Raw genomic sequence first — 24,454 nt, 5'->3', positions numbered from 1 at the left:
AGGCCCGCGTACCGCAAAAAAAAAAAAAAAAAAAAAATTATATATATATATGTGTATACATATATATACACACGTATATATATATATAGTAACTCAGCTACAATTCATTCGTAGCTGCTTTGCTTAAACCTTAGGCTTTAGTGCTATTGGACATGGCCAGGCAGTACACAGATTATTGCTTTGGTTTGTTTGTTTATGAATAAATTGGTCCTAATAATACTGTTGATCATTAAAATTGTCTCGTAGATGTGAGAAGGGTGTGATGTCCCTGGTGAATGTCAGGAACTGTATCCGCTTCTATCAGACTGCGGAGGAGCTGAATGCCAGCACGCTGATGAACTACTGTGCAGAAATTATTGCAAGTCATTGGGTGAGTGTGAGACTGAGAGGTGTGGAGAAGCACCTTCACTGGAAGTCAGAAGACTGGGGCTTGGGACCTGGTTCCATAGAAAGATACCTCTCTGGCCCCTCACTTCCTCTTATAACAAAATTGAAGGCTAAGTAGTCGCACTAGATGATCTGTGAGATTCCTTTGGGCTCTAAAATTCTCATAATTCTGATTTCGGAGTAGAGGAGCAGAAGATAGCTCAGGTCAAGAAGTAGGCTTGGAACGGAGGGACACAGGCCTGCTTTACCCTCCATCTGCAGGAGTGGCAGCTGAGCCCCGGGAGCGGGTGCTGCTGTAGGGCCAGCAGGCCTGCCGTGCTCGTGCTTGGCAGCACCCCTTCCGGGATTTCCCTGCCTTCTTGTCGTGTGGAGGGTGTTGTTAAATTTACATATGCCCTTCTTAGGTAGCTTTCATCATAAAGACAGGTCTTGCATTTCTTTGTTGTTGTCTGTTTTGCGTTTTTCAGAAAATCATGGCTAGGGCTATGTTTATAACCTAGTTTCTGCAAATTGTTCGGTACTCAACAGCATTATGAGAAAAAGTGTCTTAAAGAACTGGATTTTAAAGAATTGAAACAGGAACGGTAACCTTTCTGCTAAAGTAGTAGAAACTTAGAGATCTGCAACAGTAGAAAGCGATGGTGACTCAGTGGACTGAGTTGTTTGTGGAAGTTCTGACTAATTCTGTACCTGTCTTCTGTGTGGGGTTGAAGGGGAGGGCTCTGTTCTCACGGGGAGGGCTCCTTGTGACTTCGTCCTTGTGGAGTGTCCGTGTTGCCTGTGCTTTACCATCTCACCCAGAGGCAGGGCAGTGCTGTGGTGAAGAGTCCTCGCTCGGCAGGTGGGCCTCTGGGCTCCAGATCCCGGCTTGGCTGTTCACTCATTGTGCGAGCTGGGCACACTAATTAGCCTCTTTATGCTTTACTTTCTTCATCTGTGAATGGGGATAATAATAGTACCTACCTCATAGGGTTTTCGTGAGGATTAAATGAGTTGGGAAATGTTAAGCCCTTTAAAATAGGGCCAGACACATTCCAGGGGCTTCTTAAGAAATGTCAGTTGTCGTTATTGTCGATATGTTGAATCTGTTCTGCTTTTCACTGTCTTTTTAATCCTTAGGATGACTTACGAAAGGAGGACTTCAGCAGCATGAGTGCTCAGTTGTTATACAAAATGATCAAGTCCAAGACTGAGTACCCATTACATAAAGCTATCAAAGTGGAGAGAGAAGATGTGGTCTTCCTTTATCTAATTGAAATGGATTCACAGGTACTATACCTTTTCCCCAAACTATACTTCTCTTGTTCTTCTCTACAGTGCTCCTCACTTTCTCTGAGCCATTGCTGGCACAGTCTTTTTTTTTTTTTTTTTTTTTTTTTGTGGTACGCAGGCCTCTCACTGTTGTGGCCTCTCCCGTTGCGGAGCACAGGCTCCGGATGCGCAGGCTCAGCGGCCATGGCTCACGGGCCCAGCCGCTCCGCGGCACGTGGGATCTTCCCGGACCAGGGCACGAACCCGTGTCCCTTGCATCGGCAGGCGGACTCTCAACCACTGCACCACCAGGGAAGCCCATCTGGCACAGTCTTTAATGTACATATTTCTACTAGTAGTTTGTCCAAGGCAGTCTGAGCTTATCCTATCATGCTTCTCAGTATTCTTCCAGCCTCTGCCCATTGCGCACTTCCAAAGACACGTCCACATTTTTAGATAGCTGTTACAGCAGTACTTAACTTCCAGGTACCAAAATCTGCTTTAGTTTTTCTTTTGCTACTGTAAGAAATTACCACAAACCTAGTGGCTTAAAACAACACAAATTTATTATCTTATAGTTTTGTAGCTTGGAAGTCCAGTACAGGCATCACCCATCTAGAAGTCAAGGTGTTGGCAGGCTGTGTTCCTTTCTGGAGGCTCTAGGGAAGCCTGCTTGTTTGGGTTGTTGGCAGAATTCAGTTCCTTGTGATTATAGGACCAACATCCCCATTTTCTTCTGGCTATCAGCTGAGTCAGGGCCATTCTCAGCTTCTAGAGGCCACCACATTTCTTTAGCCTGTGGCCCCCTTCCTCTGTCTTCAAAGCCAATAGTGGCAAATCCAGTCTTTCTCGTGTCACAACTGTCTGACCTACTCTTCTGCTTCCCTCTTTCACTTTTAAGGACTCATGGGATTAGATAGATTGGGCCCTCCTGGATATCCAGGGACACTGTCCCCATCTCAGGGTCCTCAACCGTAATCACATCTGCCAAGTGCCTTTCATTGTGTGAGGTGACATAGTCACAGGTTCGGGGGGTTAGGACGTGGACATCTTTGGGGCTGTCGTTCTGCTTACTGCACTGCCTTAGAAGAAATGTAGCTGCTCTTGATGGATGGCTGTGTCATGTGTTTTATCCTGGGTGTCCAGGGTGTGGGGGAGGCATTAAACTGCTAGGAGGAATTAGATAGTTAAGCCACAGTCTTTTGTGAAAATGTGAGCTGTTTCCCATCAGGCTCTCTGAACCTCTGTCCTGACACTTGTGTTCCTACAGCATTGTCTGCATTTCCCCCTTGTACTGTCTTCCATGGTATTTGCACCTGCTCTGTGATCCCCGTTAGTCCTGGGCTCCCTGAAAGGCATGAGTCCTGAGGAGGCCTGAGAGAAGTTTGTGAATTCAGTTGAATTTGGAGAGTAAGATATAGTAAGTTCTAGGACTAAAATTTGACGTTTGTGTGAGATGATTTTTAAGAGTCAAGGTGTGAGAGACTTAGTTGTATTCTCTACTGGATGGGTGCTGACTTACAAATTTCTCTGTGCAGCTCCCTGGGAAGCTGAATGAGTTGGATCATAACGGAGATCTTGCTTTAGATCTAGCCCTTTCACGACGACTAGAGAGCATCGCCACCACTCTGGTCAGTCACAAAGCTGACGTGGACATGGTGGACAAGAATGGCTGGAGCTTGTTACATAAAGGCATCCAAAGAGGTAGGAAGAAGCGTATTTTATATTTTCTGCAGTGGGCAATTTTACCTTTATCCAGGTAACTTTTGAAGACTCTCTGACCCTGTTCCTGTTCCACAGATTCTCAAAGGCTTCTTGAGTCTGTACTTGCAGGCTACATGATTTAGAATTTGTGATCAGTGGGTCAGAAGAGAGATGGAAGAGCTATTGCCTTATGTCTTGTTGGTTAGGCTCTTCAGAGTGTCAGCAGGAGCCCCAGAAGAAGGCTAGAAAGATGGTACTTATAGAAAAAGTACCTTTTACTTGTAAGCAATTGATGTGTTATTTGCTTATTCAATACATCAGTTTCTCCAGAAATTGTGCTAGGAAGACTTTACTTGTATCAGTTACTGTAAGAGAGGGAAAGTATCAAGAACACGAATATTTAAACATATTCTTGGATTCAGAGTTTTCACTTTTACAGAATAGACTTCTCATAGATCATGACAAAGTGATAAAGTTTCATTTTGTTCTTGGGAAGTTATTTGAAATTGTAGCTGTGTTTGAGTACATTGTCATTAGTAGTGGGAAGCTATGTAAGTGATAGAATTACGATCAAAGCATTTTCACCTTATTGAATTAAAGGGAAACAAGTACTAGTCTTTTGTTTTTCCCATGGCCTTAATAATTCTTAAGTCCCAAATGGATCCTGCCTGACTCTACTTTGCAGTAGTTATTTTTTTGACAGAGTGAAAAGCTATATAGGGGTAGAGTTCCAGTATGGAAAGAAACCTTTCAAATGTCTCAAAGCCTTCATTTTGTAGGGGGATAGATGACTTGATTGAAGTACTTGGCTGTGGCCACTTTTTTGTTTACATGTGGACGTCAAAAACAGAATACGTGTAATGGTTTCCCTATATCTTAATCATGTATGTTTAACCTTCCAGTTGTGCATTATTATACTGTTATTATCTCTGCCACATTTTTACCATTCACAAGTTGCTCCTAGTTGGTGGAATGTAGTTACTTCAAATAAGGTCGTGTTGCAGCTGTGGCTTTGCCCTTTTTGGGCATAGGCTTTAATATAAATATCCCTCTAAGTCATGCGTTAGAGTGTTAAGCATGCTGGCTGATGGAGAGGAAAATTTTGTTCATCATTGGGAAGGAAAGCCTTAGAGTATGTCAGTGTCAAGAGCAGATGCATTTTTCCCAAGCATCACTCCACACTGTGCAAAGCCATTGGGTGCTGAGCACTGGGTGTGTGTTCAGTGGGGAAAGTTTCCACCACATCAGGAACTATTCTTTCCCATACTGTTTAGTGTCTGAAATGTTTATTTTGGAAACAAATAAACTTGTTACTAAAAAAACAATCTCAGAATTATGTCTCTTTCCTCTTAAGGACTTAAATTCTTATGTATGATGAAAAAACATCTTTGATGAGTTATTAAATATTTTGATGATTGCTTAGTTACAAGAATTGCCAAGAATTGGTGGTGCATTTATGGTGCTTATTTGCAGATGATTTAATCTTCTGCTCTGAATTTATTAGTTGCTTGCAAGTATGTGGGCTGCAGTGTGGGCACGGTAAACTTGATTGTTGAACGTGGCAGTGTGGCCTGGTGTGGAGCACGGAGTATTGGCATTGGAGCGTGGATGTACCAAGCTGGGAATCCTGGCTCATCCACTTACTCTGTGGCCTTGGACAAGTCACTTAACCATTCTTGAGTCTCCTTTTCCTCACCTGTAAGGTGAGGAACCTGCTTTACTGGTTGTTGAGAGACAGGTTAGTAGCACACCTAGCCCAGTGACTACCATGTGGTAGGGTCAGCCTGCAGCTCTTACCTTGTCCCTGTGTTGCAGTGCCACGACCAGCTTCAATTTCTGTAGGAATTTTTTTCACCTTTTCCTTCTTCACCTTGAGCTGTCAGTCCGTTGACCTGCCCAAATGATTAAATTGAGTAATATACCTGAAATTTAACTGTTAACCTTACTTTAAGTTCATTGTAATATGAGTGAAGATCCTTAATATATGAGGTTTAGGTCTGGTTGTGGACACACATTAGAATCTCTAACCAGAAGACTCACTAATCATCCTAATAACCAAGTGTACCCATCAGTTTGTATCGAGAGTGCGTCTGTGAGTGAGTCCACAGGAGATACACATGTGACCAGAGGGATGCCATCTCCTCTGATTAGCTGGATCTGGGCAAGAAGATGAAGCCTTGCTTTTTAAAACAATCTTCTTGTGCTTATTTTCCTTGATGATCAACATCAATCAGTGGGTCTCTTAAGCAGCATGCTCCTATCTAATTGTTTGTAGGAGGTTTGCAGATGATGCCACCAACTGGAGCAGCATGAGATACAGCTTTTGTTAATTAAATAATGAAAGTTACTGCCTGGTCCCTGAATGAAACCGGTCAGGGAGCTTTGTTGAAAGAAAAATTGTGTGTGGATTTTTTTTAAACGTTAACTACATTGTTAGGAATGTTTTTATGTGGACAAGTCATTATACATTTACTTGGCAGTTTCAGGGAGTGAAGTGATGAAGTAATTGGAACTGTTAAGCACCAAACAGTTTTTGTTTTAACGGTTTTTGATGGAAATCGTTCTAAAATATATTAGAAGTTTTCTTGTTGACAGAAACTTTATAAATGGTGTTTTTGGCATTTTCTGTTCCCTCCCTTTGTTCTGCTTTTTCGATGTCAGTTGTCTATTTCCTCTGGGCTGTATATCCATGGGCTGACTTTCTGTTAATGTAAAACATCATCAATTTTCAGTTGCCAATAATTCCTAAATAACTTTTTGTGTAGGGTGCGTATACTGTATGTATGTATATATGTGTAAGTTAAAAAAAAAAAAACACTTTGGCGCTTATGAATAAAGTAAATCTAATCTAAAAGCTATGATTCTTTTTTTGCGGTACGCAGGCCTCTCACTGTTGCGGCCTCTCCCGTCGTGGAGCACAGGCTCCAGACGCGCAGGCTCAGCGGCCATGGCTCACGGGCCTAGCCGCTCCGCGGCACGTGGGATCTTCCCGGACCAGGGCACTAACCTGTGTCCCCTGCATCGGTAGGCGGACTCTCATCCACTGCGCCATCAGGGAAGCCCTATGATTCTTTTCAAGAGGGCTTAAGATATAAAAATTTTTTTTATTATGCCATCCATCTGAATCCAACCATTGATCTGTACCCTTATTTCTGTGTGCAGTATTGCCCAGTTTATCTTCTGTGTGTATAGTGTATTATAAGTTTTTTATTGACATATTTTAGCTTTATTATCTGTTTACTACTTAGTTTGGAATATATGCCAAGCTTAAAGATAACGAAACCACATTTCACCTCTCCCCCAGCACGTTATTTATCAGATTTGTCATTTTAAGGCTCTCTGTCCTCATAATTCTAAATTTTCTTTCCACTTCCAGAATGTAAGTGACTTTCTCTAGGATATTTTATTCTATTGCTAATGTATTGTTTTTACATATTCTCTCCTAGACTGAATCTCTGTGGGGTTTGTTCATATTACACATTAGGACCCTACTGAGAACCCTAGTATGTCTTTGTACATATGGACAGCAAAGGCCTGACCCAGACTAATCCCTGATATGCATGTTACCTGCTGCTTTCAGAGCTCTACCGACATCTTTTTGTAAAGAAATCTAAGCTTTGGTCCTTTGCACACGATGCTGGTAAAGATTGTATCTTCCCCTACCCCCCAAGAAAACAATCGGGGACAGACGAATGAAAAGATTTCAGAAGTGTCTGGTTAGAGGATTCTTAAGTTACCCAAAATCATAATTGATTGGAATTAGAGCCATTCTGTTAAAGTGGAACCTTATAACGTCAACCAGTCAATCCATTTTCTTCCCAAACATTTCCCTGGTGCCTGTTTTGTATAAGACAGTGGTAGATACAAAAATAAATCAGACATGGACCAATCAGGATATGAGGGGCTGTGGTAGCCTAGCCACGTCAGTGCCAGAGCTCACACTCTCCAGCAAGATGGTCCCTTGGAAGAAAGAATAGAGCAGATGGGAAATATCGAAAACCAGTTGATTTTGAAATTCCATGTCTACTGAAGATTAGATGAAACTCATATTATTCAGATGAATAATACAGGAATACAGCTAACAGACTTGAGAGCTTTGCCACTCCTGAAATCCTAAGCCCCGTTCTCGATATTGAGATAGCAGAAGTATAGTTGAAGAAGATGAAATGGTATTGCAGGTATAAAGGAAAACTTCTCATAAGTGCCTTAGCAAGAGCCACTGCAAGTATAGCCGGTTAGAGGTAAGTATTGCTTGGGTATAGACCGTGGTCAGGAATGAGAGAGGGAGATAAATTGTGTTGTGGAGGAATCTCGGAACCCTTTATGAGAGTTAATGACCTTTGAAGGATAGAAGCCTGGTATGCTTAAAATTGTGAAGTGATATTGAAGCGAGGGGTCAGGACAGATGACAAGAGGTCATCAGAAGTTGAATTTGAGTATGTAAGTCCATGATCTCAATGATGAAATCTTCTTTGTCTACGGTTACTGACTGGTACCTTTTTGAGGAAGCATTGGTCAGAAAAGCTTGCCCTGAGTGTTGTCATATGTGACCATTTCTTCTGTTGTTTCTTTTCAAGGAGATCTCTTTGCTGCCACTTTCCTCATTAAGAATGGGGCCCTTGTCAATGCTGCTACGTTGGGTGTCCAGGAGACACCGTTGCACCTTGTAGCATCGTACAGTTCAAAAAAACACTCAGCAGATGTGATGTCCGAGATGGCACAGATTGCAGAGGCCCTCCTGCAGGCTGGCGCCAACCCCAACATGCAGGACAGCAAGGGCAGGTAAGTCAGGGAGCAGATCACCTGCTCTGAGCACAGTTCCCACAATGTTATTTTATTGTGGCACATAACTGGCAGGCGGGGACTTCATGTTTTTTAGTTCAGCATTATTCTCTCTGAATTTTATGGAAGTTACAAACATTGATTCGTTTTGCAAATGAGAGAGACGACTAAGGCCAGAGGCATTTGGGGAAACCATTTCCATCCTGGGTAACTGAGGTCCTTGGATCTTTAAGCAGTTTCTGTCATCTCCACAAAACTCCATTTCCACCTTTTTGTAAGTACCTCTGCTTCAGACAGCTCTGTCCACACAGCTTGCCATCTTCCACAGCATACTGATAGTAGTTGTCATGTTCCTTTTGCCCCTTCCCAGAAATATTTGGTTGAGGATTCCTTGTGGTTTAGAATCTGAGAACGGGCTGCTTATCTCTGGGACACCAGTGTGTGAGGCATTGAAGGGAGTTAAGCCACCTGAATCACCAACACTAGGGGGACCCACTTCTTACCATAGCAGCTCAGTATTTTATACCTTTAAAAAACCCTGTCAAAAAATAACTGTGAGGTCGTCAGAATAGGAAAATAGATTTGTGTGATGAGTAAGGTACTTAAATAAGGTGGATCTCCATGAACTCAGTATAATGTCATAATTACCTTATTTCCCAAAATAATTGCATTCCTTTTTTTCTTGTGATTTCTTAATCTTTTTCCCCCAAGTGTAATAAATTCTGGCATTCTGTACCTCTGAGATAGATACCAGCCTGGGAGTCCCTGTGCTCTGTGGTGACCATCTTCCTCAGGGCACATGAGGGCTAAATAAAAGCAGTGAAGAGTGGTTAATCAGTTCCTATCGATGCCACTCATAATGTGTTTGAGTATAACAGAGAATTATGGGAAGAAAAAATTTCTTTTCAGAATTGTGGAGGATATGTAGGGGAAAGTAGGCATACCTGTGGCAGAAACTACTGTTTTATTTGTTTTAAAAACATGAGTACATATACATTCAATGAGGGTCAGTATTTAATTGAAGAGTATTTTATATATCTCTTCCTTTTATTGATTCTTGTTCTTTTGGCTACTTGAATAAATTGTAACATATAATCAAATCCATTTTCATCCTTTGATACTTGATCATGGTTTTGGAAAACTGTTTGTCAGGATAGAAAAAGAAACTCTGGCAGAAATGGGGAATTTCTTGTGGATTCTAGTTGCCTCCTGCTGTGAGTGGTCCTGAACTGGGCCTGTCCTGAATTGACACCTCTTCTTCATCCTGTAGGTCTCCCTTACACTTGTCCATCATGGCCAGGAATGAATACGTGTTCAACCAGTTGCTGCAGTGTAAACAGTACGTAGGGAGACATGGAGAAATGAAAAAGCAGTTGTGAGGGTGGGATTGTGAGTGAAAAATGATTCCCTTAAAATGTCTTTTAGCATTATCCATTTTAATAAGTAAAAGTAAAATAAAAAATGGTCATTCATAAAGTACAAAGAGAAAGAATGAGGCTGTTGACAGTACAGAGTGTCAGAAGACGATTATACTTGCTATTCACATTGCTTCCTCATTCCAGATTAGATTTAGAGCTGAAAGACCATGAGGGCAGCACAGCTCTGTGGCTTGCCGTGCAGTACATCACTGTGTCTTCCGACCAGTCCGTAAATCCCTTTGAAGACCTCCCTGTGGTAAATGGGACTTCATTTGATGAAAATAGCTTTGCAGCCAGACTCATTCAGCGTGGCAGCAACACCAATGCACCTGATGCAATAACAGGTAAAACACAGGCCCCTAAGAGCTGATGCTCAAGTCTGGAGACCCCATGAAATATTGTCAGTGTTTTTACCAAAAATTTAAAAACCGAGCGGCATGCTATTATGAGAATTATTTTGTACGTAATTTTAACCATAGTAAAAAACCTGATCTTGTGCTTCCAAAAATCTAGCCAGACTCGATAAGTCCGTTAAGCTGAAACACTTCTATTTATTTAATGCAGTGAATTTCAGTCTTTTTGGACTCAGAACTCTTCACCCTCTTAAAAATTATATCCCAAAGAGCTTTTGTTTAAGTGGATATCTTTGGTATTTACCATGTTAGAAATTAAAACTGAGAAATTTTTAAAAGATGTATTAATAATAATAACGACAAACAATTTTATGTTGACATATAACATTTTTTATGAAGAATAACTTTCAGAAAAAAATTTAGTTGGAAGAGTGACTGGTTGCTAGTATCTGCATCTGTGTTCAGTCTTTTGAGATACGTTGTTTTGGTTAAAGAAAATACCCTCACATAGTGATGTAGTTGGAAAACGAGGCATATTTTAAGAGCCTTTTCAGATAATTGTGGATATATTTCTTTGATACTACAGTGAGAAGAATTTATCAAGGGATAATTTTTTTAAGGTTAGTTGCAATATGGAATCTGAAACTATATCAGTGAACTTTTTGTACTCTGTTATATAAAATCCATGGTCTGTGTGTGCTTTGAATGGATTTCTTCATGTGTGATTTTGTAACATCATGCCTTAGTCATTTGGAAAATCTTGTTTCACTGAGTTATGCAGATCTTCAAAATGTTCGTTTATTTTAGAATCACATTTATTAATATCACCACTGATCTCATTGGAAAAGTCTTTCAGTATTGAGAAGCTGTTAAACTTATAGTTGCAGACAAAAGTTTTCCAAAATGCTAATTTCACTTGGAAGATCAAATTTTGTCATTTGGTGGAAGTATTGCCAGTTGTTTTTCTTACAGAGACAGGCTTACTTTTTAAGAAATCGTCTGTCAAATACTCAGGTTTGAATAACCATAGTTTGTTAATCAGTCATTCTTTCAAGTAAAAATGGTGTTCCATGAAAAAACTGTTAGTTCAGCTTGCAGTGAAACAATGACACAAGTGCTTTCCTTTGAGACAACTTGTGTAATTTGTTACACAACAGATGTAACATACTTTATATACTTTATGCATACTTCTTATTTTGTCACACAGAATTTTAAAGACATGTACTCAATGTTGAGATTTATTAAAGTTAGTAATTTTTACTGCTTTATCAAGGGCCACCGTAAGTGAAACTGGTTATGTTTTTGACCGAGTGCATGGCTGTGAGGAGTACAGTGATTACCACTAGTACATTTTGGGGCCCCTGCCTTGATTTGTGTTAAGGCTCCCCAGTTTGATCCACCATTGCTTTTGTGCCCTCAGTGCAAATGTCAGCACAGGGGGAAAAAGCAGATAACATCAAGTATTATTATTATGAAAATAGTTTTGACCTCCTGGACCCCCTGAAAGACTCTGAGGAACCCCTACGAATCCAAAGACCATACATTGAGAACCACTGTTTTAATGTGAATATGTCCTTGATCTGACTAAATAAAACATGGGGATATTTTAAGGAGCGGGATTCCATGTGGTTCAGTATTGAGTGCTAGCAGTGTATAAAAGCATGGGTAAGTGTCACTAATGAGGGGAACTGGCCAAAAAAAAAAAAAAAAAAAAGATATTAAATATCCCTTCCCCTAAAAGAAGTTACTAATTAACTTTAAATAAAGGTCAAATGAAATCACCTTTTGGGTGACATAAAAGCTAAAGGCAGCAGTACTACAGGATGGGGAGTACAGGCAGAACTGTGTTTTAGACTAAAGATTCTCTGGAAATGAGACAGTTACTAAATAGCTTTTAATTTATAAATGTTTGTTGGTTATTGACCATACTTCCACTGATTTCTGATTTAACTGCATTGTAGAAGAGTGTGACATATAAGAGATCGGTTCTTTGGTGTTTCGGACTTGAATGTTAGACTCTTAGAGATACAGTTTTTATGAAAGTCTGACATGTACTTGAAAAGAATTGCATTCTTTAATTGTAGGATGCATGTAGCATTCTCTGTTTACGTCCATTAAATCAAGCTTGTTCATTGTGCTGTTCAGATCTTACTCATTAGCTTACTAACTCTTGGACTCCTTGATCTGTCCGTTTCTGGGAGGTATATTAGAAATGGTCACTGCGATTATGGATTTCTCCATTTTTCTTGCTAGTTCTGTCAGTTTTACATTATATACTTTGAGTTTTCATAGACATATCAGTAATGTTTTAGCAGTTGCAGGTTATCTTTGTTCTGTAGGGAGGTATATGATTTAGTTATTGTGTACACTGGCATGACTACAGAAGTGAAAGTGGGACTCTTATTAGGAGTCTCAATTAGAAAGACTCTCAACTAGGCATGGAATCACTTTCTCTGAGGGAAAAGATAAAAATGGCATGGAAACAAAGCAGTCCTTTGTCCCGTTGCTTTTCCTTGGTTTTAGTCCTGGTATTTAATTTATTTTGAGTTTTCAAATAGCATAGCTGTGGAACGTGAGACTTGTGTTTATCCAAAAAGGAAATGGATTTTAATAGAGAAAACACTGTTCTGGGACTAAAACCATTTCAAGAGGAAAAGAAGAAAAAAAAATTTTTTTTTTATTGAGTATAATTGCTTTACAATGTTGTTTTAGTTTCTGCTGTACAAGGAAGTGAATCAGCTCTATGTATACCTATGTCCCCTCCCTCTTGGACCTCCCTCCCACCCCCACCCCCATCCCACCCATCTAGGTCGTCAGAGAGCACCAGGCGGAGCTTCCTGTGCTTTATAGCATGTTCCTGCTAACTATCTGTTTTATGCATTGTAGTGTATATATGTCAATCCTAATCTCCCAATTCGTCCCACCCTCCCCTTCCCACTTTGTGTCCACATGTCCGTTCTCTACGTCTGCGTCTCTATTCCTGCCCTGCAGATAGGTTCATCTGTACCATTTTGCTAGATTCCACATATATGTGTTAATATACGATGTTTGCTTTTCTCTTTCTGGCTTACTTCACTCTGTATGACAGACTCTAGGTCCATCCACATCTCTATAAAAGACCCAATTTCATTCCTTTTTATGGCCAAGTAATATTCCATTGTGTATATGTACCACATCTTCTTTATCCATTCATCTGTTGTTGGACATTTAGGTTGTTTCCATGTCCTGGCTATTGTAAATAGTGCTGCAGTGAACATTGGGATACATGTGTCCTTTTGAATTATGGTTTTTCTCAGGGTATATGCCCAGTAGTGGGATTGCTGGGTTATATGGTAGTTCTATTTTTAGTTTTTTAAGGAACCTCCATACTGTTCTCCACAGTGGCTGTCAGTTTACATTCCCACCAACAGTGCAAAAGGGTTCCCCTTTCTCCACACCCTCTCCAGCATTTATTGTTTGTAGATTTTTTGATGATGGCCATTCTGTTAGGTGTGAGGTGATACCTCATTGTAGTTTTGATTTGCATTTCTCTAATAATTAGTGATGTTGAGCATCTTTTCATGTGCCTCTTGGCCATCTGTATGTCTTCTTTGGTGAAATGTCTATTTAGGTCTTCCGCTCATTTTAATTGGGTTGTTTGTTTTTTTGATATTGAGTTCCATGAGCTGTTTGTATGTTTCGGAGATTAATCCTTTGTCTGTTGCTTCCTTTGCAAATGTTTTCTCCCATTCTGAGGGTTGTATTTTCATCTGGTTTATGGTTTCCTTTGCTATGCAAAAGCTTTTAAGTTTAATTAGGTCCCATTTGTTTATTTTTGTTTTTATTTTCATTACTCTAGGATGTGGGTCAAAAAAGATCTTGCTGTGGTTTATGTCAAAGAGAGTTTTTCCTATTGTTTTTTTCTTTCTAAGATTTTTATTTAGAAGAGTGATAGTGTGAAGTAAAACATTTCTAAGCCAAGAACAAACATATTTAAGGCCATAGGAGTAAAACTAAAGTATTTAAGGAGCATTTTCTGGTAGAACTTCGGCTCACAGTGTCTCCAAAATGGTCATCTACCCCAGAGGTTCTTAGAGATGACTTCCCAAGCCTCACCCCCCAAGGGACGTTTGGTAACATCTGTAGACAGTCTTGATTGTCACAATAAGGTTGAAGGTCGTGGTGCAGTGGTTAAGAATCCACTTGCCAATGCAGGGGACACGGGTTCGAGCCCTGGTCTGGGAAGATCCCACATGCTGCAGAGCAACTAAGCCCGTGTGCCACAACTACTGAGCCCAAGTGCTGCAACTACTGAATCCCACGTGCCTAGAGCCCATGCTCCGCAACAAGAGAAGCCACCACAATGAGAAGCCCGTGCACCGCAACGAAGAGTAGACCCCGCTCACCACAACTAGAGAAAGCCCGTGCGCAGTGACGAAGACCCAACACAGCCAAAAATAAATAAATTAATTAATTAATAAAAAAAAATAAGGTTGAGAGTGTTACATCTGTTGGGCAGAAGCCAGGGATACTGCTAAATATCGCACTGTGTACAGGTCAGACTCCTCACAGCAAAGAATTATCTGGCCCAAAATGTCAGTAGCACTGCTGTTGAGAAATTATGTTCTAACCAACCCTGGTAAGGAGACATAGCTTCCCCCTGGTCCTAGGAGGTGGCTAGTGGGAAATCCAGGGAGGAATGAATGTCTTTTGACTTCCAGACCAAGTGTTTTCTCCCCACACAGGCTCATTTGAGTCTCTGTGTCCACACACAGGGTGCCTGTGTAGACTTAAATTTCATCTACGTCTAGTGTGGGCTTGTAAGTTGTGAAAGGTGGTAGGGAAGGGCAGGGTGTGGTGCAGTGTGGAACTTGACCTCATTTTTATGCAAATGGAAGAATGAATATGCGCATTTTCTCCTAGGAAATTGCTTACTACAGCGGGCAGCTGAAGCAGGAAATGAGGCAGCAGCTCTTTTCCTGGCAACCAATGGTGCCCACGTCAACCACAGAAACAAGTGGGTAAGTGTGACAGGGCAACCAGGTGAAGCGGCTTTGGTCTGTGGAAGAAATGGCAGTGGTGGATGGGTAGAAAAAAGCAGAATAGATTCTCTTCAATTTTTGTCAAAAAAAAAAAAAAAATACATGGACACTGTTAAAAAACCAGAGTCTAATCGATGCTTTTATCTTCAAATATTGGTTGATCGATTCATTCAGCAGCCACTTCTTAAGCATTTGTGGTATGTCAGGTCCTAAACAATACACTGTGGACTTCATGGTCTACTAGAGATTAGCAAACATGGACACAACAACCTACCATATTAGCATCTTAATTTTTTGTAACATTTTACATTTGCTAAAGTTTTCCTATGTGAATGTTTATTTAGTCTGTATCTCAAGCTAAGGCAGATGGTGCAGTGTTAAAGGGGGGGCCTTTCGGGTTGCACATTCCTGGATTTACTAGGTTTCCCATTTCCCATACTGCTGTATGTGGTCTTAGGCAAGTTGCTTAACGTTTCTGAGCTTCAGTTCTCATCGGTAAAGTGGGGTTAATATTGATTTCATAAGGTGTGGTTAAGATAAAAATAAATGATAAATTTAAGTGCTTATTAGCATAACATCTGGGACATTAGAAACTAAATAATAGTTATTTTTACTTTATAATTTTCAGACAGGGAGGATGTGTTTATCTTTAAGATCACATTTATTCTACAGCTGCTTTGTGCTAGGAGCTTTAAGGTTATTATCCCTTTCAGTTCTCACAGTGGATCTAGAAGCAGCATGTGTTGAAGAGACATTATCAACATCTGTAAATCCCTCATTTCAGGGTAAAGAACCTTGAGGTTCTGAGAGGTTAAGTGACTCGTAAATAACGGAGCCAGTATTAAGACTCAGGCACTACAACATACAGTTGCATTTTCTCTCAGCAGCGCTGGGCAGAGCAGTAAACAGTAAGCTTGGTGTATGAGACAAATCAATGTGTCGTGGAAGCACAGAGGGGAGGGCAGCGCCATTTTTTCCCACCATTAAATCTACTAATCTGTCTGCGCCTAAACCTGCACCCGGCCTGCTCTCCAGCTAGAATGATGGCATGGGCCCTGTATGCACCAGCGGCTGGTTTCTTGGCTTTGCTCCTGCCATTATGTGTGTCTGCCTCTGTCTGTCTCTCTCCTGTATCATCACTGTTGCCCACTGTTCATTTCTAATAGCATACAGACATGCTCTACTGTCTCTCAACTTAAAAGAAAATTCTCCCTTGAGCCCACGTTGTCTACCAACTGTTCCTTCCTGATACCCTTCAGAGCAAAACTGGGTGAAACCTTAAGATGTAGAGGCACAGAGGAGACTCGACTTGAAAGCAAGTGAGAATGACACTGGAGACAGGTCTGGAATGCTGGTTTAAGGTCTTTGGACTTTATCCTGTGGGAAGAGAAAATCCACAGAAGTAGGCAAGCAGTATGATCATTTTCGGCTTGAGAAAGCTTCCTGGGATAGCTGGTGGGGTGGATGTACCATTGAGATCCAGGCTGGAGCCAGATGGGAATCATCTAGACAAGCAATGGCTTGTCCTGACCTCTGATACTAGATTTGGACCCAATGGGATGGGTTTCAGAGGAATTGCAGAATGATAGTCCATGGGACCTACCTCTGTGGCTCTCAGAAGCAAGGGCTGGAGAGGTGTTAAGACGGTTATGTTGGATCCAAGAAGAGAAGCAGGGGACTGGCCAGGGGGAAGAACTGCTGTGGGGAGAGTGAATTCCATTTTGTGATTGTTGAACTCCTTTTTAAACATTCAGGCAGGGATATCCTGCAGGCAGTGGGAAAATTAGATATACAGACAAGGCTGGAGATCCTGGTTTGAGAGTCCCCTGCTTGTATTCCCTGGTAGAAGTCATGGGCGTAGATAAGCGTACCTAGGGAGGCTGTGTGGGGGGAAGGGCTGGAGCAGAAGACAGCCTGAGGAGGAGGCTGTAGGGAGAGGGTGGGGTGGGAAGGGGTCCACGGGGGAAAGAAGTGAAAGAGCCAAATCCTTATCACCCGGTGAGATCCCAGTGGCAGGACCCACAGGGGATCCCACACCGGGGAAGGTGATGAGGCGGCAATAAAAACACGTTAGCTAGAAATGAGGAAATACAAAACCCGCTCAAAGCATTCAAAGTGGTTCCCTCTGGGAAAGGAGAATTTTTTTTAGGGAAAACAAGGTGAAACCTTGCTGTTTTTCACAGCAGGCCTTGTAGGTGAAGTTCTTGGACTCTAAACAGTGAGGATGTGTAGCTTCGGTAGGAGCCGGTGCAGAGCAGTGTGTTCAGTTTGTTTGGGTGAAAAGATCCAGTGTGTGTGTCTGCGTGTGTGTGTGTGTGTGTGTCTGTGTGTGTACAGGTGTACACATATATGTATTCACACATATATACACGTGTATATGTCTTTGTGTGAGTATTCCGTCACTGGAGAGAAACATGAAACTGGTAATCATGGTTCCTTCAGGGGAGGATAATTGGGTAGGTGGGGGGGAAGGCATGAGGGGAAACTTCTTTTCAGTGTATACTCTTGCACCTTTTGAATATTGAATCAGGTACCTCTAATACCAATTAAAAATTTTTTAATTTTAAAAAGTGGGGGAAAGAGGTGTTTCTTGATCAGAATTCAAGATGAGGTTGGTACAAGCTGGTGAAAGAATCAGGGCATCAGTGTGCTGGAGGGGGTTAAAAAAGCTGTGACGGTCGACTGACAGCACCGCTTATCTGTGGGGCTGTGGATGTGAGGCTTTTCTGATTTCTACAGTGTTTATTTTAGTGACGCTCGGAGGTCGTCTGTTTAATAATAATAATAATGTATTATTTTTATAATTAGCAACATAATTCTAAAAACTGAGTGAAGGGTGGAAATGCAGAAGATGAGGACCCAGGGTGTTCGGAGGGTGCTTGGGAGGACATTGGAGGAACTAAGGATGGTGGCACAGGAGAAAGGGAAGGAGAGGAGACCTGAGGAGTGGGACAGACCTCATGGAGCTGGTGACAGGATGAGCCAGGGGCTGTGCCTGGCACTGGGGACTGAGTTGCAGCACGTAGGCTGTCTTTGTCCCTTTGTGAAGGGGCCTCCTAGGCTGAAGTGCTCTGACTGGGACTATTCATTTCTGTTCAGGGAGAAACCCCGTTGCACACGGCCTGTCGGCATGGCCTGGCCAACCTCACTGCAGAGCTTCTGCAGCAGGGAGCCAACCCAAACCTACAGACGGAGGAGGCCCTGCCTTCACCAAAGCAGCCTGCATCCTTGCCCAGCTCAGCGGACAGCAGCGTCTACCTGCAGACACCACTGCACATGGCGATTGCCTATAATCATCCAGATGTGGTGTCTGTCATCCTGGAGCAAAAAGGTAGGTAGTTAGGGATTACTGCCCATCACCGTGACCTTTGCACAGTGGTTTTGAGTAGTTAATGACAGAGTTGATGTTTCTTCTATTGGTGAGTTTTCTTACCCCAAAAATCCTTTGCGGTCAAACCAGATAAGCATATATTCTGGCTCCGGCTACTGTTTTTCTCTGTGTACGTTTTCAGGATGGGGCCTGCTCACTTCACCCGCGGGGTTAAGGTTTAGAGTCTCTGGCTGCTCCTTTGGTGTTTCGGGGTGTGGCCCCAGGCCACTTCAGTGCGGGTCAAGCAGAGTTCTGCCTTGGCGTGAGCACTGTCTCCGGAAACTCTGCCGCCGCCGGTCTTCCACGAGCCGGTCAGCTCTCTCGCCCACCTCTGAGCCTCCCTGGCAGGTGAACCATGAGAGAGGAGCCAGAAAGAGGGGCCGAGGGAAGCCCCTGCCACGAGGGAGGCCCGTTTCCCTCAGAAAGTCCTCTTCCAATTTTTCTCTTTCCTGCCTTGAAATTTGTTTTACTCTTTCCTGCATCCTTGTTAAGGCCGGCATCTTTTAGCACTGAGCTCATGGAAGGAAGTGGGGTGTTAGATAGGCCGTGCCTTTTTCTTAGCCCACACAGGAGGTATACGATGGTAGGACTTATGTATTAGGGAAATGTCACCAGGGCATTGTTTTGATCCTCTTTTCAGTAATCAAGTAATTAATGTGTGTTTCCATAGTGGACTCTGTTTTCCTTTTGTGAAGATTCAGTATTTTAACCTTTAAAACCATTCATTTTTCCTCATAAACTTTGCTCCAAAATATCAAATGTCTTGGCTTCCACTTCCCACAACAAGATTTATCAGTTCTCTGTATAGAAATGATCAGTCAGTCAGTTTGAAATTGAGCTGGTAGTCTCTTGAATACTTTAGATGGGATCCATGGGATGGTGAAATCAAGTGTTCTTTTTCTTTTAAAAAATATAGCTAATGCTCTTCATGCCACCAACAACCTGCAAATTATTCCAGACTTCAGCCTCAAGGATTCCCGAGACCAAACTGTGCTGGGCCTGGCATTATGGACTGGTAAGGTGGTGCCAGGGCCTGCAGACAGACATACGCCAGACAGTGGGCGCTAGGGGAAGGGAGGTGGAAGGGTCGGAGCTAATCATTTGTTGTAGGACAGCCTTTCTGTTTGGGTTCAGCCCGTAATATCCAGTGGAGAACTGCTGGCTTTGCAAAGTTGAGAGGGTGTTTGTTGTAGTAAGAGGTTGATGAAGTGGGAGAAGCTGAGCCCACGTTAATCGGGGCTTGTCTCTTTCCCAGGCATGCACACGATCGCAGCCCAGCTGCTGGGCTCCGGGGCTTGCATCAACGACACCATGTCCGACGGGCAGACCTTGCTGCACATGGCCATGCAGCGGCAGGACAGCAAGAGCGCGCTCTTTCTCCTGGAGCACCAGGCGGACATAAACGTCAGGTGGGCTGGAACAGCACTCCGCCACAGCACCAGGCCACGTTTAGTTGGGACGGTTCATAGCCTTGCTTGTAGAAAAGAGTTTTGTTCCCTGTTAAAGGGAGAGAAACAATGACTCTGAAAAAGTACCAATGCAGTGTTGTAATTAAATGTAATCATAGACTCAGAAGGAGAATTGTGTGCTTTGCTCTTATTTGAACCTTTTGAGACCAGGGCACAATATTGCACAAATCTCATTAAAAAGGACAGTCCAAAATCAATTGTTTAAAAGTAGGAATTTTCAGTTATAATGAAGAACATTCCAACAGATGAGCTATCAAAAGGCTTGAGGGGCGAAAATACACAGTTAAATTTTTATTATTTTTGCTTTTTCAAAGGAATTTATCTTTATCTCCAATGTCACCTGACCCAGAATGACTGAGTGGGTGAAAGTGTTTTGTCAAGTGGGTAGTTGGGGTGACATTCTATTCAGATGCTGTTGAAAGCAGCTGTATGCCTGTAAGATTTCAGCATGCTGGCATGTTTGGCAGTTATCTTCTCTGTGCAATAGGATAGCCTGGCTGTATTTTTTAAAAAGACAGGAGGGACAGATGCTATTGACAGGTTAACTTTCTCTGAAAGAATATTAGTGAATGTGGGTGAAGTGTGTTTAAGGGATACAGTGGACTCTGGCCTCTAGGATGCCCAGAAGGGCACGCTTTAACCATTTGGCCCCAGATACAAACATTGGTTTTGGTGTCCATGTCCCAGCAGGACTCAGGATGGGGAGACAGCTCTTCAGCTGGCCATCAGAAATCAGCTTCCCCTTGTCGTGGATGCCATATGCACCCGAGGAGCTGACATGTCTGTGCCAGATGAGAAGGGGAACCCCCCACTGTGGCTTGCGCTGGCAGATAATCTGGAGGACATTGCATCCACTCTGGTGAGACAAGCTCAACTTCAGCTCCGTTTACACATGGGGATATTTTGTGTCGGAGATGGATTTGGGGCCTCCGTAGCAATCATAAGGAGCATGAGATCTACCAAGTAACAGATTGGGTCAAGGACAAGCAGTCAAAGGTCATGTTAAAGAAGCTTGCGGGTTCAACGTAGCCTTGGCCAACACCTTTTCGTAGGGTGTCTTTATCAAGAAAACTACCAAGAAGCAAGAGAGCTGAGGCATTTCCTCAGGCGTCTGCTCCGGTGGTGGCTTAACTGGCTGTGGGATGTCCTCACTGTTACCACAGTGATAAGTTCTCAAATCTCAGGTTTGTCCCCCTTATTCAGAAGACAGGCTCCAAAAGTGGAGGTAGCCCCAGAAGCTCATTTAGTTTTCTGAAGGGCCTGAAATGTGACATAAAGGCATTTTAAACCTGGGGGTTTTACCCAACTGTTCTTGAGATTACCTGCTGTTTACAGGTGTGTGTTACTGGGGGGCTCGTGTGTGTGTATGCAGGCATTTGTGTGTGTTTTCTGTCCCTTCTAGGACACAGCTCTAGAGGGCACTAATCAAACATATCTTCCTTCTATTTCTCAAACCCCTCCCGCAGGACCTAGTGCAAAAACTTGCACCGAGCAGATTTTAATCAGTGTTTGTAAAACTAATGAATGGTACAGATTAAACTAAATCTCAGTTAACTATCTACTGTGTCTCGCCTGAAAACTGGGTCTAATGATGTGCGTAGGGCTCACAGATGGTAATAAACGTGTTTACCTTTGCTTGGCAGTGCTTGTGAGTGACCTGTGTTTTCCTGCAGGTCAGACATGGCTGTGACGCCACGTGCTGGGGCCCAGGACCTAGTGGGTGCCTTCAGACCCTGCTGCACAGAGCCATTGATGGAAACGACGAGTCTACCGCCTGCTTTCTTATTCGCAGGTCTGAGAGGCCTGAGTATCCCTCCAGATCTTATTCAGCGTATCGCAAACTGGCCCTTTTCTCATTTACTCCAACTATAGTCTTGACCTGCCTGTAGCTAGCTTGACCTTTGTAATGAAGGCTAGAGAGGGTCATTGTTCTGTCAGATCAAGTCAGTCAGGGAGAGGGGCTTATGTGCCCAGATCAAAGAATCTAAAAGCTAAGCCAGCTTCCTGCTTTGGGAGCCATATAGGTCCCTGTAGTCACATCAGACCAGTTCACACAGTGAGACCGGGAGGCTGGGGTGGAGGAGACCGAATGGCCTCTGCAGGACTCCACCAAGGTGCCTGAGTCATGCCAGCCTCCACGGCCTCAGAGTACAGGAGGTGTGGGAGCTGAGGTTATTCAGGAAAGCTTTAGAGCAGTAATTCTCAAACTTTAAATGCATGCAGGTCCCCTGGGGGAGTTTTTAAGCGTTCTGATACCCAGGTTGCCCCCAGGGGCAATTGCCAAAGAATCTAGGGAAGCAAGGGAATTCCCTAGCAGTCCAGTGGTTAGGACTCTGCACTTCCAGTGCAGGGGCCCGGGTTCCATCCCTTGTCGGGGAACTAAGATCCTGCAAGACGCGTGGCGTGGCCAAAAATAAAAGAAAAAAAATCTGTGGGAGCAGGACACACACACCCGTATTTGAGGCCAAGAAGCAAGGACTGCAGTCCCTGGTGGTGGCAGCCTTTCTGTTGGGTTGGATGAGGCTGCTGCTTTACACCTGTTAGCATGCCTTCAGGCTCGGTGGAAGCATGTGTTCCTTTTACTTCCCCTTCCTTTCAGTGGCTGCGATGTGAATAGTCCCAGACAACCTGGTGCTAATGGAGAAGGAGAGGAAGAGGCCAGAGATGGGCAGACCCCCTTGCATTTGGCAGCCTCCTGGGGGCTGGAAGAGACGATACAGTGTCTTCTGGAGTTTGGTGCCAATGTAAATGCACAGGTAAGGAGAGTATCTCTTTTCCAGGAAGATGGATGGTAACCCCAGAATCAGGGAAATCACCTCTTATGGCCAGGGACCTTGCAGAGTCTCTGGTCTCGGGCCTCTGCTTTTCCATGAATGGGCCTAAGGGACGGACACACGAAGTGACTGTCTCTTGGGTCATGTAGCCTGTCTAGTAGTTTTAATGATTTCAGGTTAAGACTTTTCGTCTCTTTGCCTTTGTCCTTTCTACAAAGTGAGGAAGGTTCGCTCAATCAACTTTTCTTTGCCTCCTGTCCACATTTTTTACAGATTTCCATTGAGAATTTGTTCCTATCCCAAGCTGAGTACTGTGTTTAGGAAAATGTTCCAGTAGCTCAATAGGGCATCCCTGAGTTACGTTCCTTGATGCTTTTCAACGTTCTAGCCTGTAAAGATTTGTGTAGCGGACTTCCCTGGCTGTCCAGTGGGTAAGGTTCTTCTAATACAGGGGACGGGTTCGATCCCTGGTTGGGGAACTAAGATCCCATGTGCCGCACTGTGCGGCCAAAAACAGAAAAGATTTATCTGGCCCTGCAGCCAGATAAGTAGTGGTTTAACTTAGAGGTGAGGGTGACTGCAGCTTTTTTTTTTTTTATAAATTTATTTATTTTATTTATAAAATAGTTGCGGCGAGCGGGGGCTACTCTTCGTTGCAGTGCGCGGGCTTCTCGTGGTGGCTTCTCTTGTTGCGGAGCACGGGCTCTAGGTGCGTGGGCTTCAGTAGTTGTGGCTCGCGGGCTCTAGAGCGCAGGCTCAGTAGTTGTAGCACGCGGGCTTAGTTGCTCTGCGGCATGTGGGATCTTCCCGGACCAGGGCTCGAACCTGTGTGTCCTGCATTGGCAGGCGGATTCCCAACCACTTCACCACCAGGAAAGCCCATATCACAGCTTTTCTAAACCAAATGTGTTTGTGCCCCTGGTCACTGGAGCGTGGAGGTAACGGGGAGTGGCTGTCAGTCATCTCTGTGTTTGGCCTCTTGAAAAACTGATTTCAAATACAGAGTGGCAGTATTGATTCTCAGAACTGAATTCTGTTTACAGGTTATTCCCCTTCGTATTTTTCCTGGGTTTTATCTTTGCTTGGACATTGAAATCTGTGCCTTGTCCCCACAGGATGCAGAAGGAAGAACGCCTGTCCATGTGGCCATCAGCAACCAACACGGCGTCATCATTCAGCTGCTGATTTCCCACCCTGACATCCACCTGAATGTCCGAGACAGGCAGGGCCTGACCCCCTTTGCCTGTGCCATGACCTACAAGAACAACAAGGCAGCCGAGGCCATCCTGAAACGAGAGTCCGGGGCTGCTGAGCAGGTGAGTGACCGGCACCCAACATTCTCCATGGCGCCCCAAGCACTAAACATGTGTCACCAACTAAACAGGGCTCTTCTCGTTAAAGACATTTGTACTCCCCTTAAATTTTGGCCATTCAGATGTCCTGTCAGTGCTGGATGGAATGTGCCTGCTCTGCCCTGCATGCCAGCCACCTGCTGGTGCCATGTGTGGAAGGGAGCTGGCGGAGGCTGGGCCCAGGGACAGGAATTCTGTGCTTGTACAACTGAGGGCATTCTTTGCTTTTGCTGGGTGGTTTACTTGCCCTAGTAATGAATGTCTTAAAAGGGTTAAATTGAACTTGAGCTTTTGGTGTCATGTTGGGTTTTAGAGGAGCTGTCAGCATTCAGCTTAGCAGGCTCAGTTGTCCTTATTGTGGATGGTGAGCTGTTGACCTGCAACATCAGACTGGGCGGGAAAGGACAGAGGCAACTGATTTAAGGCGGGAGCTGGGATGGGTTTGTGAAGTCAGTTCTCAGACACTTGAATCTCCATCCAGCACTTTATTTGTCTATTTACGCCAAGATTTATGAGTAGCCATTTATGAAGGTAAATTGGAAACTTGGGACCTGAACAAAAGTACTAACACGG

General features: G+C 43.4%; 1 protein-coding gene across 8 annotated transcripts in view; it reads left to right on the top strand.

Moving 5' to 3' along the window:
* ANKFY1 (ankyrin repeat and FYVE domain containing 1) overlaps positions 1–24,454 on the top strand; it is a 78,545-nt gene that overhangs the window by 37,009 nt on the left and 17,082 nt on the right. For all 8 annotated transcript variants that reach the window (XR_003438004.1, XM_027130739.1, XM_027130738.1 and 5 more), the window contains 14 exons: positions 247–370; positions 1,507–1,656; positions 3,177–3,342; positions 7,920–8,124; positions 9,395–9,463; positions 9,687–9,886; positions 14,798–14,895; positions 18,016–18,247; positions 19,203–19,301; positions 19,542–19,695; positions 20,446–20,614; positions 21,429–21,547; positions 22,355–22,511; positions 23,645–23,845. Coding sequence is in view for 7 of the 8 variants with exons in the window: in XM_027130739.1 (XP_026986540.1) it covers positions 247–370; positions 1,507–1,656; positions 3,177–3,342; positions 7,920–8,124; positions 9,395–9,463; positions 9,687–9,886; positions 14,798–14,895; positions 18,016–18,247; positions 19,203–19,301; positions 19,542–19,695; positions 20,446–20,614; positions 21,429–21,547; positions 22,355–22,511; positions 23,645–23,845 (2,143 nt within the window). In the remaining variant the exon portion in view is untranslated. The remainder of the gene's footprint in view (positions 1–246; positions 371–1,506; positions 1,657–3,176; positions 3,343–7,919; positions 8,125–9,394; positions 9,464–9,686; positions 9,887–14,797; positions 14,896–18,015; positions 18,248–19,202; positions 19,302–19,541; positions 19,696–20,445; positions 20,615–21,428; positions 21,548–22,354; positions 22,512–23,644; positions 23,846–24,454) is intronic.

This window comes from Aethalodelphis obliquidens, unplaced genomic scaffold, assembly GCF_003676395.1.
Source record: "Aethalodelphis obliquidens isolate GAN/ISIS:26980383/991018 unplaced genomic scaffold, ASM367639v1 scaffold38, whole genome shotgun sequence".
Lineage (NCBI taxonomy): Eukaryota > Metazoa > Chordata > Mammalia > Artiodactyla > Delphinidae > Aethalodelphis > Aethalodelphis obliquidens.
The sequence above is the reverse complement of the archived record's forward strand: the minus strand, read 5'-3'. Positions and strand labels throughout refer to the sequence as shown.